General features: G+C 39.3%; 1 protein-coding gene across 1 annotated transcript; it reads left to right on the forward strand.

Moving 5' to 3' along the window:
• Positions 1–48: 48 nt before the first annotated feature.
• stk17b (serine/threonine kinase 17b (apoptosis-inducing)) lies at positions 49–18,950 on the forward strand. The gene is made up of 7 exons (XM_085250657.1): positions 49–573; positions 7,279–7,491; positions 12,594–12,732; positions 13,854–13,980; positions 14,314–14,362; positions 15,436–15,615; positions 15,997–18,950. The coding sequence occupies exons 1-7, from the start codon at positions 452–454 to the stop codon at positions 16,214–16,216; spliced, it is 1,050 nt and encodes a 349-aa protein (XP_085106783.1). The 5' UTR covers positions 49–451; the 3' UTR covers positions 16,217–18,950.
• The last annotated feature ends 352 nt before the right edge of the window (positions 18,951–19,302 follow it).

Below are 19,302 nucleotides of genomic sequence, written 5' to 3' on the forward strand. Positions count from 1 at the left end.
TCCAAATTCAAACCTTTCAACTGAACGCAAAAGCAGTGCGCATGCGCACTGACGCGTCGACGACGTTGTCAAACAGGGATGTGAAAATGATCGCAAACTGTGCGGACAAACTCAATGAGCGGACTAACAGCCGACCGCAGCGGCAGCTCGGATAGGTTTTGTGTTAACAGCCCATGAGTGCGGACTTTATAGACCCAAGCTTCGCTTTTCTTGAGCTGAGGAAAATCGGTTTAAGTCACTTTTTAAGTGCCGTCGAGCTAACTTAGCGACAGTTGAGCTAGCCGGGGAGCTGGAGCGGCGCGCGGTGACCGGCTGAGCTAACATTAACATGTAACTACGGCGAAACGAGCAGTGGTAACGTTAGTTTAGCTCATTTTCACCGTTTCTCTCACTTCTGCTCGGCGTTTGGCACCGTTTTCAGCCGGGAAGCAGCACCGAGGAGGAGAGGAAGATGTCTCGGAGGCGGCTGGACAGTCGTAGCGGACTCTCCGCCGGACTGCTCGGCGAGATTCAGACTCCGATCAGCACGGAGCCGCTGGAGACTGTGTACGAGATCACCGGGGAGCTGGGCAGGTGAGTCCGCCAGAGAGTGCACCTGCTGTATATGACACCTGGGAGCTGTACCTGACACTATACAGTCAGATATTTACAGATGAAACTCAGTTTCTGTATTACTATCACTTACTAAGAAAGGGTTACTACTTATAAGTCTTTTGTTGTATTTATTTAGTACTACAATTGTGAAGTACAGGTACAGGAACGCACCGTCCAGTGCCATAGAAGGTATCAGCTTTACTGTAGACATGTAAATACACGGCTACTGATATAGGGAAAGTCAAATATCTCAAAATCACCAAAGTAAATGTCAGATGATAGGACGGATGTTTCTCTGGTGGACAGATGCGTCGCACTGTAGGAGCTGTGAAAGATTTCCCATGCCTGTTGTGACAGTGGAGCTGAATCAGTTGGAGACGGGGACAATATATATAGCCTACCGGCTACATCTGTTATTAGTGTTCTTTTCAGTGGTGTAGAAATAAGAAGAACTAAGAAATCAAGTGTTAAAAACATGGCGTGTGCTTACATTTCCTAGTAGGTGCACGTCAGTGTTTTTCCAAGCATTTCTTTATTTGACTGTCATTGCTTTGAAGATAAAGCAGAGCAAGAAGGCACATGTATGCATGTAACTTGCTTCTTGTTTGTGTCTTTCATAAGTGAACTTTACACAGTCTGGTTTCCAAAAAAGGAGAAGTAGACACCTGACATTTTTAAAGATCACATAACCCTCCTACTAAATATTCACCAAGCTTAATTTAGGATTAAACAGTACCTCTTCACTAACGATCACTACACATCAAGCACCCTTTTCCCAGAAAGAAAAAGAAAAAAGGTCCTTACTGGGAATAACCTTTAATGCAAGGGCTGACTGGGAATATTAGGTTTGGAGCATTGTATTGCTTATGTATCTATTTATATTGATTAAAATAAAGAGCATGCTTGTAACAATGCTTTCTCAGGTAAATGCGCTCTCAATCTGTGCATCCAGTATGCTATGAGATTACTTTTCTACTAACGGATAGGCTGTAAAATAGTGACTCCTGCATAGATAGATAGAATATAGATTTTTGAGGGATGTTTGAAACTATTAGGCTGATATATATCCCTGGCTGATATAAAGCTAATATATATTATATTATATAATATAATATAAAACTAATATAAAACTTTGTATCTGAAGGTATTTAAAGTCTGATGTTCTTTAAAAGACACAAAGTTATTGCTGTTATAGAGCACAAACAACACTCTACCTAGTCGAAAGTGTGCATGACCAAATACTGGGCTAATTGTGCAGTTTCACCTAAGTACACATGAGCTTTGTACCGAATCATTAATGTATTCTTGAGAAAAGAGGTTTTTAGTCTGTTTAGTCTCTCGAGGTGCATGTGAGTAAAATGTGTTGCAGGCTTTCAAAGGGGTTTTCGTTTACAATCTACGTACAGCAAATATTTTGCCCACTTTAAGCAAAAAAAAAAAGTTATTTATTGAAATTTGTGATTGCTACATGAATTATGGTTAATCTTATACAGCAACAAAATGCTGTTCATAAACATAAAATTTTCATGTCAAAACATTATGTTTTTGAATGAAATTAACCAAGACGATACACCTATATATTAAAAATCTGAAACTTGGTGCATCCTCTGCTCTTCTAAGACTGTTTCAGGACTCCTTACAATTACTCCTTACAATACCAGAGTTTTGGAAAAATTTAGTGTCAAGCTTGTCATTCAGTTTTTTGTGAATATAAAATACTTGGTGCTCAGCAAAGAGGCAAAAATAACAGTAAAGTCATAAACTTATTTTTAAAAGGTAACACACAGTGTAGTCAACCCCCAAAGGCTGTGTTTTGAGCAGGAAAAACCCTGAAGTTGTGTTACAGTGAGTAAAAACTAAAGTAGTAAAAATATCACACTCATTTTAGTCCATGGGACTAAAAAGTCCTGTTTGATCTCTAAAAACACGCCAGTAAATATTTCCCTTTCTTTTTAACTGCAATGAAAAACAGTCTGAAAACGTTCAGCTGGTTTAGGACAAAGGTTCAAAAGAGGCTGCAACCTTTTCCCCATGCCCTTCCTGTACCAGACTACAGGAAGTAGTATTTAATTTGGAAAACGGTTAAACAGCCTAAGAGATGATCAAATAGATCTCAGTATTCTGTATTTACTGACTCAACTGTCATTAGATGTATTTTAAAATTTACACACCACCATGGAACGGGTTAAATCTGTCACACTTGAGTTTTTCTGAGTAATTTAACTTTTAAGACATTTTCACAGTGTGGAGTGAACCTGTATCTCCACAAAAGAAATGACAGTGAACAGGAAAATCTAAGCTTTTAGCCATCAAACGGTGTTAGACAAGGGCCCTTTGGTAGGCTGGTAATGGCCTCTGTCACCACTGGCCTATGCAACAGCTAAAATAATCTAAGCCAATCTTAACAAGAATTCCCAGGACTTTCACCGCATGAAGTATTTCTCAACTTTTACAAGTAATCATACCTTATTAAGATTCTTATGATTAATTGCAGGAATTCATATTCACAACCAGTGGCTGGATTTTAACCTCTGTGCAGAAAGGTTTAATAGCTCTAATCTGCTCTTAACTGGCAGGTGCAGATTTCCAGAAAGTTCCGCCTTTAATTACAGTTTGTGCAAAAGAACTCTTACATCATGTCTGCAGTTTCCTTCTGATATATCTGTTGTGCCAGTGATGGTGGGGTGTAGTTTAACCGTTAAATATTGATGGCTTTATAAGGGTAAACTTGTCCCACTTACTATGACAATTTTCCACACTTTGAAAAATTCAGCATGTTTCAGATGAGTTGTGACTCAAAAAGCATTCCTGTTGAAACCACACCTACAATAACAGTTAACAGTTTTTAACAGTTTTTAACATTTACTACAACACAACAAGGAAATGCACAAATCCACAAAGACTGTTACATAAGACCTTAAAAAACTTCTATTTATGTTTATGTGAAGTTGCATTCCAGTAAAATACTGTATATATTGCCCCTGACCACATTTACTTTGTAGTTACCTTAAAAAATAAACCTAAAATGTCCTGTTCTGCTTTAACTTGAGGCATAAACTGAGACAGAATATAAACATTAGCAGAGGAAAGGTTTGGGATGAGGATTTAATTGTTGTCATGTTGAGGGACCCAGATGGGTGGAGACAAATGCCATACATGGCAGGAAGAAGACCCCAAAAACGGACCAATTCTGAGCCAAGAAAACATCAGAAATGATTGGTTCTCAACGTGAGGTTAGTCATTAATATGCCACTGTGTGGTTTACTCACTATGAAAAAATCCTAATCCTAATATTAACATGCACACTGAAATCTTTGTTGGCCCAAGAGTGATTCGTTTGTCCAGGAGACTAATTATTAGTGTATTAGTGCTAATATGAAGGAGTAGAGACCAAGAATGATAATTGGATAGTTAAAACATAAAACAGGGTTGTCATTTAATAAGCAGGTAGAGAGAGGCAAGAGGTTAAATTACAGAGGTTAAGACTATACAGCATGAAAACTGAGAAAAAAAATTATATTTACTTCTTTTCTGCACATACTCTACAGAAAATGTTTTTTTTTTTAGCATTGAGTGTTAACAAACAGGAAGAGTTGAGCAAATGTGCTACCTTGTCACATGAAAGAGGAGGTCTTGCATGACTGTTCAGATAGAAAAATTTTTTAAAAATCCCCAAATTTGGAAAATTACCAGGTTAGCAAAATATTAAACATAGCCCGTAACAAACTAGATTATATGAAGTAAAAACAGCTCAGTAAAATAAAATAAGATAGCTCAAGAAGGAGCTGCAACAACACACATTTGAAGGACAGCTGATGTCACTTATCTGTGTATTCATGCTGATACACTGACCCTAACTTTTTGCATGTGCTGGCTGAATAGCTCAGATCGAGTCATGCAGTGTAATGCACTAAGTTAATGGTGATTGGACTCTGGACTCTAAGTCTTAACACTCCAGCCTCTGACCGGGGAGGTGACTTTATTGTACAGTGGGAAAATATGAAGCCTTGGTATAAAAGGAGACCTTTATCATGTGTTTGTGTACGAGCCATGGCAACCGCAGGCAGCTGATGATCATATCCTGACAAGCCCGAGGTGTGTTTGAAGTCATTATGCGTCACGCAGAGCATTAAAGTGTAGCTAGTGTTAGTCTGCAGGAGGAAGGAAACAAGTACATGTGGAAAGCAGACTTAAGAAAGCAGAACCGGCTTGGGTTACTTCTGCTCGCCACTTTGTTTGCAATTTGTTAAAACAGGAAGTTCTGATGTGAAATGTGTTAAAACTCAGTGATGAGAACATGGCTGGCACAAAGGTGTTAATCTTAAACTGTAGTAGCTCTACTTTTGAATTTAAGGTAATTTCCCAGCTATAACTAAATCCCTAAACAAGGACCTTTCACTGTGTGTCCTTACTTATTTATTTATTTGTCAGAATGAAGCTTAAATGCTTCTGTTGGTTGTTGCTGTTCATGGAATTAATTAAAAACACATCAATCATCATTTGTCTGTGTATTTGAAATGACTGTAACGTGAGATAAGATCTTGATCTTAAAAAAAAAAACAACCCCCCAACAAAACACCTTTTTGGCAAGTGTCTTCAGAGGGAGCTTATTCTGTTACATCTCCTCTTCCATTGGTGGATGTTCGCATTAAACATGGTTAAAGTTTCAAATATTGAGGTCAGTAATCTTGTCAGCTGAAAGCTCAGGCTTCGGACTGCTCTGAACTCTGTTTCAGGCCGGTCTTTCTGCCCTTGGCTCTGTATGATGTCATTGAGAGGGAATATCCCTAGTATGACTGTTTCAGGAGCAACACTGTTGTTTACAAGGTGCAGCCAAACAAAAGAAACAGGTAGTTGAGTTGTAGAGACTTTTCCTGCCTCAGAGTCGGCTTTTCACCAGAAATCTTTTCATTTTCCTGCTTATTAAACTAAACCAAACTACTTCTGACCATTTAATATACATAAATATCTATTCTACTTAAATAATTGAACTCCCTCGCTAACAAAGCAAAGCAAATTTCCTTTAAGCAGGAAAAGAATATGTACAAGAAGACATGAAGGTTTAACATGGTGGAGGCTTATATGCTATCACATGATGTGCAGGATGTTTTAGCACAATTCAAAGAACTCCTTCTGGGTCTGTAACCTAGAAAAGTTAGGTTTTCCTAGAGAGCTGAAATTAGGGCTGTTATCTGCACAGCTGGTAACAAGGTGAACTTTAAACAAAGTTTAAAATACGTATTAAATATTAAAATAGCTCTAAAATGAAGTTTAATGACCTAAACAAATGGTTACCACGGTGACAAAGCATGGCAGTAGGCTGTTGGAAATGTACTAGCATTAGATAACACTCCCGCACACAGAACCTGTTATCTAATGCCATTTCTGTATTTGTATAACACCTTTATCACAAAGTCACTTACAGATATTATGTTGTAAAGGCTGGACCACATACTAATCAGCATTTTCTGCATAAAATGAAACATATTAATCATTAGTTATATTTGACTTATATTGGGGAAAGTTTGCGGTGAATCATGTTGGAGATATTTAGCCATCTAAATTAATCTTACAGTGGATAATGGCTCAAACCACAACATCTATCAGGGTTTTTCCTGCACAGAAAAAAAAATGATGGAAACAACCAAAGAAGCTTTCGTTTTACATCAAAGGAAAATCACCAGCACTTTGATAGACAATTTGTAAAAATATCTGAAACATTTTTTTACGCAATGGACAAAAATAAAAGGAAAGAAAAGTAAAGATTTCTCTTAAGTTGATGCCAAAGGCCAATTTGTAGCCTGGAAAAAAGCCTGTTTATATACACTTATATGTATATGTATAAGATGGTGTAATAACCATGACTTGACCCATTGGTTTCTGGCATTTGTGCTAAGGAGAAGACTAAAAAAATCCTAACCAAGTTCTTCTAGAAACAACTCCAGCGAATGAACTCCAATATTAATAAATGGAACCTAACAAAATGTGTTTAATCAAATTGATATTACCCTATAATAAGGTTTAAAAAGCTGGATTTAGTTATACTTACACCTCGCATGAGCAGAATTTCAGAACATAATGGCCTTGACCTAAATGCATGGTAATTCATGTCCTGGATATGTTAGCCAGGAAAAAAAAAACATTTACTGACATCTTTACTACAGCAAGAATTAGAAAGAAAAATCTCACCTTATCGCTACAGCTGAACCCAGAAACAGACAAAATGTTTTTGGGTCTGTTTTATCCATGACCTTGTTCATTCCCAGAGTTCATTACCAATGGTGAGTGTTGAAACATAGGATGGTAAATGTCCTATACAGAGCCTACATGACTGCGAGGGCAGCACTAATCCATCTGTCAACCTCACACCCCACAAAATTCAAACCCTGTAGGGTTATCATAAAAGAGTAGAAATAACTACAGAGGCCACTTGTCTGTGTAGCAGGCTGTAAACATGTTTATTTCTGCTGTAAAGTTGGACATTTTAACATGGAAGCCTCCAGTGGGTATTAGAGGAACTGCAGTTTTTTCAATTGGTTTTGATTTTTGACTATGGAGGTTTTTACTTAAACTTTATAAAAGCTTTACTCAGGCATTTCCTGTTTAATCAATATAACTGTAAAAAAATAAATTAAAACTCAGCTTCAGTTTGTGTATTCTTGTCCTGCTTTTTTTTCCTCTCAGGGGCAAGTTTGCTGTGGTGAAGCGGTGTGTGGAGAAAACCACAGGAAAAGCGTTCGCTGCCAAATTCCTAAAAAAGAGGAGACGAGGTCGTGACTGCCGGGCAGAGGTCATCCATGAGATGGCTGTCCTGGAGATGGCACGTAACAACCCCCGAGTGGTCAACCTGCATGCCGCTTATGAGACGGATCACGACATTGTCTTAGTGCTGGAATAGTGAGTTCACACAAACTTTCTGCCTGTTTTATTTTTATATATGCTGCATCCTATTTAATTCATACATTTTACTTGAGTGCTTCTATTTTCCTCAAATACGCCAAGCCAGCAGTGAGATCCTGTAAACGCTTGTATGAGGGCGAAGTCCTGTTTGTCAAGTCCTAAGGAGCTGCTAAATTAGCAAACAGCTCATCCTTCATAACAGGTTTATCAGGAATAGGTTGAAAGCTACAGCAACATGCTGGAAGCTTGAGCTGAAGGTGACCTGAACCACCGTCCTCTTAGTCTTGACCTCTTAACCTTTCCTATTTAAAAGCCCTTTTCAAATGAATGTCACGTCCTTTGTCTGTGCCGCCATTTGTCTTGTCACTTTGTACAATCAAAACTGAAACTGGAAGATTAGATATGAGAATACATGAGGACTTGTTGAAATGAACTGCTCTGTTTTTTCTAACCACACCTGTAATTGTCATTGGAGACACCTTAATCCCCTCCAAAGTGCAAACATGGTAAACAGCTCACTTTGTTGATCTAAGACAGTCTGGAAAATAATGGCCTGGTCCTTGTTCCAGAAAGCAGCTTCAGCAGTATTCGAAGCCAACTTTAAACTCAGAAAGTAGAAACTCCTGAGGTTGAGTCTGTATTCAACCTGAGATTGTGCTTGAAAATCAGATAGATCCATCGTCGCCTGGATCTTTGATACTCAGATTTGCCATGGCAATGGCTAAATAAATAGCAAAGCCTCCATTTTGATGCAGTGATAATAGAAGTATGGACAAGTTTCTTTCTTAGGCCTCAGTGCCAATCGACCCAGAGACTGAGTAGCAACCACTGGTTACTAGAGATGGCACGATACCACTTTTTTATGTCCGATACCGATACCGATATCATAAATTTGGATATCTGCCGATACCGATATGAATCCGATATAGTGTTTTTTAATCAACAAAACAGTTTTTTTAAATATCTTGCTGCATTTTGTATAAGTTCATACTCCAGTTTAAAACAACAACTACACTAAAGCTATTCTGTTATACCTGTATGCAAAAAAAAAAAAAATTTCATAGTTCAGCAATACTGATCAATCTAATAAACTTAAACCTACACCATCCTCCCTATTCTGGTATTTTAAAGAGTACTTAGCATAAATATTAAGCAACCTAACTAATAGGGTTCCAACTCCCAGCAACAACAAAAATAAAAAATAGGGAACCACCCCTCACACTCCACCTCATGATGCTTAATCAATGTAATCAACCTTAATTTGATTCAGTGTGAAAAAAAATGCACAGAAATCAATTATTTTTCAAGAAATATTAAATAGATTCAACATCTTTCTTCAACAAAATTGCAGACTGCACAGATGGTACCTTCCCAAAGGAAAAAGTACTATAGCTTACTAGGGTATATATATTAGACTTAATAGTCACTATATACAGTAATTGACTTCTATTCATTTTACATCAAATTAAAACTTTGGGTGTAAGATTCGGATAATTATTTATTAAAAGCTAGACATTTTAAATGAGAATAAGAAAGAAAAGTATGTCTTTGTGCCCCCTTTTCCCTGTTAATGCCCTATCGGCCCCCCTGGCTAAACTTTGCTAGATCCGCCCCTGCACAGTTACCAGCCGTCAGCTACGTAGAAAAAGATCCTCGAGTAGAAAGTAATAATAAATAAATTCTAACAACAGCTGATCAAGCTTAAACGTGCTGCTGTTGTTCAGCCGCTGGTTTCCTCTTTCTGGTGCAAAGTGGGCCAAAAACAAACCAGAGAGACGGACTCGGGACAGAAAAGCCGATCAGCTGATCGTTAAGCAGTTTCATGATTGAAGTAGCAGCAAGAAGAGGCAGTCGCTCCATATATCGTTTGTTAAGCTTAACGCAGGAATGCTTTACAAACATTCAGAGATGGACTTACACACTTGCTTTACTTCTCTCGGGGATAACTTTGTCGGAGATGAAATGCCGGGTTGCTAGCGAAGCTCCAAATGCTATCCAGACCACCGACAGGTCCTGCATGCCACAGCCGCTCTATCACGTGATGCATACTGCTCCGACGTGCTAACGTTCTGAGGTGAGTTACGGCGTGTTGCAAGTTTTGTGAGGTGCTTTCGTGATATTTAATGGATCGGATTACATTTTTTATTTTTCTCCGATATCCGATCCAGTAATTTAGGTCAGTATCGGACCGATACCGATACGTAATATCGGATCGGTCCATCTCTACTGGTTACTAGGGAAAAATCTGTATTCCCCCAGCTGTTCAGCAAGCAGTCTGGAAGCTGCTGAGTGCTGCACTAAATACATCCCTGAAATTGCTTTAGTCGCTTGCCGATTGCTGTGGTTGGTATTTGTTTCCATAGGAAACTCCCTGCTAAGCAGTCGTGAAAAGTGTGATGCAAACTGGAAACAGAGACACTGTGCCTTCAAAGTAAAGACTTTCTGTGATACAGTTAATACATTAGATAATATGTTTTAAAGACTACTGACCAACTTCTTCCAGGAGCAATTTGTTGACAATCTGCATTTTCCAGCATGACAAAGCTCCGCTACAAACCGGAGTGATAACGTTTTGGATCTATGAGTCATAATGTATAAAACAGATTGTGAGGATTGTTTTTGTTTTTATCTTTGCCAAAGACGTACCACAGTTCTTTCTTATTTTGTCATGCAGGATTTACATTGAACCTATTCTGTAACAGCCACAAATAACAAGGAAATTGTAGGTTTCTGTTACAGAACACCGCACAGAGTCATTGTGGGCTGATTTTGTTAAATGGCGTGTGTAGTCACAGCTGTCTTAGAAAGATGCAGATTAATGTGCTCTAATATGAGCTTTAATATCGACTGTATGAATGAAACCCAGCATCAATCAGCTGCTTCAGGTGAAGCAGGAGGAAGGAGTCAGAGAGGAAATCTGCCGGCAAGCAGGTGAAATTCAAGTTGGCTCGTTTTTATGGAAAATAAATCCCAGCATTTCCTGCATCTCAGTATAAACAAACTCAAAGTTTCTAGAACAGGAGCAGTAATCGATCATGCGTGGCAAAAACTTGCTATGTAGTGCACCTGTTTAGAAATGTCTTTACCCGCATCCTGCTGTCTAGTTTCTGCTTTTTCAGTTTCTCCACCTCTACTTTTGTTAGCATGTTTTGAATTCTTATTGAAAGTCTTTCTCCGTCCGGCTATTTTTACTGATTTATCTCTCATCTGTTTACTTTTCCATTAGAATTCCTTGTTCTGGATCATAGATGCATTCCTCACCTGAATTATTTCATTCAGTCTCGTGCAGTTCCCTTATTCTTTATCAATATATCTTTATTTCTTTTTTTTTTTTAATTCAAATTTTTATTAAGGTTTCAAAAGCAGGCATTCACAGTATGTACATCATGTAAGCATTCTTCATACTTAGGTTATCTGCCTTAAATACTGAAATAGTATTTTAATTTACATCCAAGTCATAAGGGAAGAATACTTACAACGATAGAAGTAATTGAAACCATCACATAATCCGAAAATCAAAAAACAAAACTAACAAACCTAAGAAAGAGAAAAAAAAAAAAAAAAAAAAAAGAAACAACAAAAAAAAAGAAACAAAAAAAAAAAACACGGATGTGTTGGTATGGGGTGATCCTATAAATATATATACATACATCATAATTATTGGTTTGTAATAGTAAAATCTGGCCTATGAGGCGTGATATATTTAACCCAGTTTTCCCAATATGATGTAAATTTCTCCAGCTTGTGGTTAACAGAAGCTGTTATCTTTTCCATGTTATAAATTTCCATTGTGATTTCCATCCATGTACTTATGTTTGGGCTCTCTGGGGATAACCATTTTCTGGTGATATTCTTTTTACAGGCCACCAATAAAATATTTATTAAATGTTTATCATATTTAGGCCATTCCTGAGGTATATATCCAAAGAACATAGTCTTACTCTCGAGAGGTATTTCACATTTAAAGATATCCTGTAAGGCATTATGTATTTCTCTCCAATAATCCCTCAAAATTGGGCAGTCCCAGAAAATATGGTAATGATTTGCACTTTGATTTCCACAGTTCCTCCAACAAGCAACCTGAGTATGAAGACGCTGCATCAGCCAGCTGCCATTGCACATGCAATGGTTATTTACAGCTAACTGAGCTAGAAACTAAAATTAGGTGCAACACTTTAATTAAATGAAATATAATAATAACAAGAAAGTAGAAATGAGGCCTAGATTTGACGTACTTACAAAACTAAGTAAATAAAAATACATAGGACTTATTTTGATTTACTTCTTTTTTTTCTTTTAAATGTGGTCCAATTTTTCAGCAAATTAAGTTTTATTGAGGTTTAAGTTTTAAATCTTTCATTACTTTATATACTGCCGGGCAGATTAAACTACAGGGTAAGTCAAAAAGAATCATATGATTTGTAGTAAAAGCTAAAAGCTCGCAGTAAACACATGGCTGAACATAAAGCTCTACATACAAAACTTACAGTGTTTACAGATGCTCAGTGTGTCCCCCTCTGGATGCATGGCATGCCCATACAATAGTCAAGCTCGTCACGTACTTTTGTATGTGTGGAGTCTATGCAGCTTGCAGCTACTACTGACAGAGTGCTAACTACTGTCAACCGAGTGAAACTTGCGAAAAACAAACCAGAGTTTTCTCTTCAGCTTTAGGCTTGTTCTTAACTCGTACCGACATTTTGCTTGCGATTACAGCAACAAGGATATAAATTCAAATTCAGAAATGGCAGTTAGAAGCTTGAGTTATCTGAGGTGTAGTAAAACTTTCTACTTGTACATTTTAGCGCTTCAGTCTTCATTTGTGTGCCTGCAGTGTTTTTGGGTTTTTTTGGTTTTTTTGCAATGACTAAGCAGGAAGGAGGTTCTCTTTCTCAATAAAACCTTACCACAACATGCAGGATCAAACCTGCGTCCCTCTGGCTGTGGGCTGGAGACTAAAACCACTGCACCACCCTTTAATCCATAAATGCATTTTTGTTTTCTCCTGTGGAAACTCTAACACACACACACAGTCTGTATCAAACTGGTCTGTGTTTCATATTTCACCAGACATTCCTTCTTGTCTCCTGTTCATGCAGTGCGGCCGGTGGAGAGATATTTGACCACTGCGTATCCGACGAGCTGCTGCCCGAGGCCCAGATCACGCGCCTGATCAGGCAGACGCTGGAGGGAGTCCACTACCTCCATCAGAGCAACTTGGTCCACTTAGACCTCAAGGTATTCAGACACATCCAACCAAAGTGAATCTATTTTTAACCGTTTACTCAACTCACCACAGACTTAACCTTAAGTACTCGGGTGTTTCCCTTCTCTAAGCGCTCAAAATCCTAAATTCCTTTTTTAATGCCACAGTTAAGCCTAGAATCAGGATTGTAGAGAGCATGGAACTGACTTCTGCTGCAGTGACAGCAGGGTGTGAAGAGTTTTGTTGCCGCTACATCAGGGTCAAATCGAGTGTCCACCACCTGAGCCCCTAAGAATCAGCTGATTTTTTTTTTTTTGTATAGGACTACAAAATTAAATCTACATGTTGATACCAGGATCGTCACACACCTCTGACTCTCCTGGGCCACAACAATGGATTAAATGTGTGGGGTTTTTGTCTCAAAAATTCAAGATCTTGACTAAATACCAAATCTTAGCAAATGCCTTTGTTAAATGTGTTATTTTACTCATGAGGGTGGGAATTTTACATGTCAACATAAAACTGTCATCACTGTCAGGAATACTTGTCATTTGACCCACAGGTCCTTTAAAAAGAAGTATTGTATTGTCCTAAAATCAGTTTGGGTGAGTGTGAGGGACCAAGCTGGTGTGGCCTGAATAAGACAGATAATGTTGTAGAAAGTGAGTTTCATTTCACTTTTTTCTTTTTTACAAGCAATTTGAGCCTTTTAAAAGACATCGGCTAATCCCAGACCTGATCAAAGTAATAAAAAACAGTGATACAGCAAATTAACTTCTCAAACAGCCAAACTGAACTGACACAACAGAAAAAGGAGAACTTATACTGGCTGACCTCAGTGCATTTACTTTAAACGAGCATATTTTCAGCTTTCATGTGTGCAGATTTGGTCTTAAATTTCATTTCAAGTTAAATCAATAAGTCTTATTTATACCTGTGAATACCCTGTGATTACAGGACAGTCACATACAGCACTAAATGTTCTCAGACTGTTTTAAAGAGAATGGCGCAATATCATAAGAGTCGTTTATTTAATTAAATAACTGTTTCCTGTGCAGAGACATTCATCATGAGGTGAATTTTGCAATCAGAAATGAGTTTTATCCCTCGAGCACTTCCTGCTTTCACTTTGTTCCCTCTCTGCCTCTCTCAGCCACAGAACATCCTCCTGACCAGCCTGTCGCCTCCAGGAGACATAAAGATCGTGGACTTTGGCCTGGCACGCAGACTGGGTGCGGTCGGAGAGCTCCGAGAGATTCTTGGCACACCTGAATACGTGGGTAAGCTGACGCTCATGAAACAAAGGCGGCAGCGGACATTTCACACATATTTATAGACAAACATCAGTCAGATTCACAATAATAAACTATATGTAAATTGTCAATGTTGACTAAGAAGAGATCATGCATTTGATCAATTCTTACCCAACATGTGCATTTTACTGTGCTAGCTCCTGTGAGAGTGGATGAGTGACACACCTATAAATAAATGCAGAAAGAACCATGAGTCAGTAATTAATCTGGGAAATTACACAGAGATCTTTTCTCTTCTCACTGTTGACTGACAGCTTTTACTTTTTTTCTTCTTTTTTTCTTTTTCTTTTTTGTATTTAGCTCCAGAGATCCTCAACTACGAGCCAATCACAACGGCGAGTGACCTTTGGTGAGTATATCTGTACTAAATGGGCTATGGTTTAACCCTTTGGAAGGAGCGGTATCACCACTTGTACTTTGCCACTTCCAGCATGAAGAGAAAGTAACATGAACTCCACCACCAGGAGAATAAAAGCTGAGCTTAAGCTGCGTACGTGCTGGAAGTGACTCTCAGCGATGTGGTGACCAGTGACCACAGCACAGGAAGTCATTTTACATCGTGGGCCACATGCAACCCACTTTGATCTCAAGTGTGCCAGACCAGTGAAACTCTGCTTTTTGTCAGAGTACAATTTAGTAAAGTTTAACCACATGTGTAATCCCTGACATATTTTAAAATAAGGAAAGAAGTTCAATTTAAGGAATATATCTCAGTTTTTCCACATGGGAAAGGAATGCTGCTTTAAGCTTAAATTGTAAGAAATAAATGTTTAAATTTACAGATAAAGTTCTGTTAGCACTTTTGCAGACTGTCCTACCATTTATAAAACAACATTTTTGTCAACTGACAGAATGTCTTCTTTTTGGAGTTTCTTTTTCTATGGTAAACCCACTGTGAAAATAATACATTTCCAAAGTAGATGGTGAAAAACCAAAACACTTTTTGACATTTTATTGTCTATCTATTACTGCTCTATTACTTTGACTTTGGTGTAGTATGAATGGCCATAGGTGAGGTTGAAAAAAAAAAGTATAAAAATACGGTTAAGTCTGGAAAATGTAAAGCAAGCCACAAATTTTAAAGCTCATTCCAGCCTCACATTTCCTCACATTTGTGGAGCTGTAAGTGAATTTAAAACGTAAAGTATTTACTTGGGTTGATTTAAAAGAATTGGTCACTGTGAACATAAATCTAAAACATATGCAGCTTCATTAGAAAAACATCACAAACTGGAAATGAAAGTGAAGGCGATCTTCGGCAGTGTGGGTATTAATGTAATGCTTCCCACTTCTTTTGTGGCAAATGCGATGAGAACACATCGTTCTTCTTATTTGTTTTTCTAAGATTATTTCAGATATTTTGCTTGTGTCATTTAGCCTTCAGACTCTCCATGTCTGATATGTCCTGTGTGTGTTTCTCAGGAGCGTGGGCGTCATCGCGTACATGCTGGTGACGGGCGAGTCTCCGTTTGCTGGGGACGACAAGCAGGAGACGTATCTGAATGTTTCCCAGGTCAATGTGGACTACAGCAGGGAGGCCTTCTCCAGGGTGTCTGAGCTCGCTGTGGACTTCATCCGCAAGCTGCTGGTCAAAGCACCTGAGTGAGTAAATGACAATCTGTGTGCGAGAGTCTGTGTGCGAGTGTAAGAGTGTGGGTGTTTTAACATAACTTCCATGTAACAGAGAGATGAAAATGAAAACATAGCTGTGAACAGAACCGTGATGGATGTTTTTCCAAGTCACGTCATGTGTTGTTTTAAAGTTTTTCCACTGGTGTGTGATGGATTCACACTCATCAGGCAGCATGCTGGGCTAAGTATGATCTCATCAGAACTAGTATGTCAAGAAGAACCTGCTGGTGTTAATCTATAAAGGAAGAAATCTGGTTGAAGGAAAGATCAGATTGTTCAGTGAAACACCAGCACCTCGATCTCTTTGCATGAATGTGTCTAATCGTTGGACTGTCTCTGTTTTGACCGTAGGGACCGGCCCAGCGCCGTCGACTGTATGAGTCACCCCTGGCTGTGGCAGCAGCCGCAAATCTGCATGAGCCCGGAACCCGCCGCCACCGCCTTCCGTACCAGGAGCTGTGGCACAAAGTGGGCGGCCCCTCACGAAGACTTTGAAGACAAGGAAAACTTCCTGGAGTCATCCCACTCACACGCAAAAAGGTTTCGCTTCGAGGAGGATGCTGACTTTTGAAGCTACAAAAATGATAAGAGGGAGATGAAGATGCAGCGGTGATCACTTCTTCCTCTGAGCTTTTAAATTGTTTTAAGTCTCCTGGAAACCAGCAGCGTGCCGGCCACCATTCACCGTTCTGTTTATACTGATCTACTCAAACCAACCAAAGATAACCGGCTAAACTCTGATGTGTCGCTGTTCATACTGTACAGTACGTCTCAGTTAATGCGGTGTGTTTAACCTCAAGTATTTAATTTCCTGTCTTAAACCCACTCTGTGCTGATGAAGGCTGCTCCGGAGGACTTCCAGGGGAATCTATGCAACATTTCTGGTGCTTCTGAATTCTTTGCCTTAACTGTGGGAAGTTGACTCACCTGGAGCTGCTTTCGGTTGCACTTGTGCTTCAGCTGAAATGTGTGATATAGAGATTAGCGCCTCTGCTATGAGGAAGTGAGATCATGTTGTTCTTTGCATGTTTAAAAGAGGCAGCAGCGTTATAGTGTTTCAGGTTTCTATCTGTAGATAAAATCCGCTGCTGCCCGCGTCAGGGTAACTTCTCTGTCGCATCAAAGTCAGATAGCGGCCACATTCGGGCCTGATCAGGCCTGCTTTTGGCTAGTTATAGCAGCTGCTTTGTGGGCCAGATGTGGCCTGGGAGACATGGTGGAGTTAGGGTGATGCTCCTTTGACATCTGCCTTGTGTAAGGTGGAATCGGTGCCAGATGTGGACCACATTTAGGACAAACATTCCTTAATAGTGCTGCAGATAAATCCTTCAGAAATGGATACAAGCAACAACATTAGTGGAGTTTTTTCCCCCCTCTGGAATTCACTTACCAACTTAATTTTTTCCATTTTCCAGCCTATTAATATTATTAAACAGATTTTTAACCATCAAGGTTCAGTTTCAAAGACTTCCAGGTTTTCAGCATTCTTACCGCGAGGAAGTTAAATAGTAAACTAAAGCATCCCTCCAGAGTTCCTGTGTCTCATTTTTGTTTTTAACCATGAGGCAATTTAACCATAAAAAAAACAGAAAATATGCAATGAAGCCTTTATCAGCATGGATATCTTATAGTCAGTCTTCTGAGCCAAAATTGAGTATCGGTTAATAAAACCCACTATTTCTACACTCCCACAGCCCTGTTTGCAAATTATTTTGAAAATAAGTTTAGATACGCCACAAAGAAGCTTCTGAAGTCAACTTCTACATGATTAGAGGGAAAATTTTGACTCTAGGATATTAAAAAGGGACAGGTCAGAGTAACATTATCTAAAAATAGTTTTGGTACCTGTATCCACTCGTGAAAGAGTTTGCTGCATGATTGCCTTTAAACCTGATGTCAGACTTGGATTTTCTCAACATATGCTTCATACTGAGGGTTTAAACGTAGCTCAGGGTCTTATAGAAAGCTCTTTAAAAAAAAAAATCTAAATATGCACCTTTCAGTGTTAATCTGCATTTAGGTTATTATGAAATTTCTGGCTGGAAGTGTGCTGCAGTAAAAGTAAGTATAAAGGGGTGAATCAGCCGAGTGGGCCGTGCCCGCACTTACTCAAATGATTTCCTCCCTGAGCTGCGAGTTCCTCTTAGAGGAGAAACTTTAGCACTTAGTGTGTGCAGAGCCTTCACTTAGACCTCCTGCAGTCCTCCGCAGGTCCGGGTGCCTCAAGATTTCATCTCAGGGCTGCTGCTCACTCTTTGTTTTCTATTCTTAATGTTATTCTCACAAGCTGATTATTATTATTATTATTATTGTAATATTTATGTGCTGGACTTCTATTTTTTATGTAAATAATGCACTCACGTGTCTTATAAGCAGAGATTCAGGTGATGATGAAAGGAAGGATTAGTCAATGAGGTGGTTCAGGAAAGTGAAGTCAAAGTGGGGAAACAGAGAGGTGTCAGATGGTTTTTAGAGAGGAAAGAGGTGATTAAACAGGAAGAGTGAGTGTGGGAAGAAGTATTTCCTGATGGTTGCTTTAAGTTGTGGAGAGGTGATGAGAAAGTAGGGATGACTATTTCACAGAGGAGCCAAGGTGCCACCAGCAACAAATCCTGACCTCAGACAGTGGCAGCTCTCAACCTCCAGAGAAAACATTCCTCTGGTTTTATTTTTAGGTGCCAAACCCGAACGGGACCACACTGCGTGCGTTTGTTGTTGCTGTCAGCACAAAGGCCTTTGTGTATCTGTGTGTGTGTGAGGAGGCTGGGCCGTGCTGTCGTCCTTTATAACTGGAACGCCACACTGTAAAAGAGCAGACTGCTGTAAACGGAAATAAGCTTGAATCCATCTGCTCTGAGAATAAAAGGTTTGGAGTTGGTTAAATCTGCAGAGCAGGTGGGTCTGACGTCACTTTGGTGCCGACGCTCCATTGGACCATTGTCTCCGTCAGACTCTTGCTGTAACCGTCGTGTTGTTTTTGTACAGCTGCTGTTGTTCTCGCGTCACTCGGCGGCCTCGGAGTGTGCGAGCGCTCTTTGTGTCAGTGCCGCTGATGTCACTCAGCGTTCCTCTTTGTTGTCTTGAGACTGAAGGATTACTGTATGTCAGAATGAAACCTGCCACAAGCACAAATAAATCAGATCTACCTTTATTCTGCTTTTTATGTTTTGGGTTTTTTAAAGTATGAGCGTTCTGATTGCATCTGAAATAACTAAAAAAAAAATTTGTATTCTGATTAGCTTCAGGCTAATGTTAGGCATCACAAAGCAAACTGGAAAAGCTCATTAAAGACTGTAGAAAATAAATGGTGTCTGTGCTTTGATGTTTTTCCAGCTCCACGCTGCCCCCTGTTGGCCCTGCAGAGCTGAGAGTTCATACTGTGTCAGTGTGTACCAGTGAGCAGGCACAGACTGGAAACCAGTAGCTCAGTAACTCTCAGCAGTGTTTCCCAACCTTTTGGAGCCACAGTACATATTTCACATTAGAAAAATCACACCGCACACCAACAAACAAATGTCACAAAAAGCATATTGATAATTTTTCCCCGCCCACCAGGTATAGCGGAATTGGCTCAGTTTGTCCCCAGTATACCTTTTTTGCTTTCTTCTGACCACTAGTCATGCTAGGGCCTTCATCTGGGTCAGAACTTTCTCCAGG

This window comes from Mchenga conophoros, linkage group LG16 (assembly GCF_057382185.1).
Source record: "Mchenga conophoros isolate Kocher_MC1m ecotype Shallow Benthic linkage group LG16, M_conophoros_male_GT1.1, whole genome shotgun sequence".
Lineage (NCBI taxonomy): Eukaryota > Metazoa > Chordata > Actinopteri > Cichliformes > Cichlidae > Mchenga > Mchenga conophoros.

Coding starts and splice junctions, on each gene's coding strand:
- stk17b (XM_085250657.1), top strand. CDS start 452: ATGTCTCGGAGGCGGCTGGACAGTCGTAGCGGACTCTCCGCCGGACTG. Junction 574..7,278: donor ATCACCGGGGAGCTGGGCAG/GTGAGTCCGCCA, acceptor TTTTCCTCTCAG/GGGCAAGTTTGCTGTGGTGA. Junction 12,733..13,853: donor TGGTCCACTTAGACCTCAAG/GTATTCAGACAC, acceptor TGCCTCTCTCAG/CCACAGAACATCCTCCTGAC.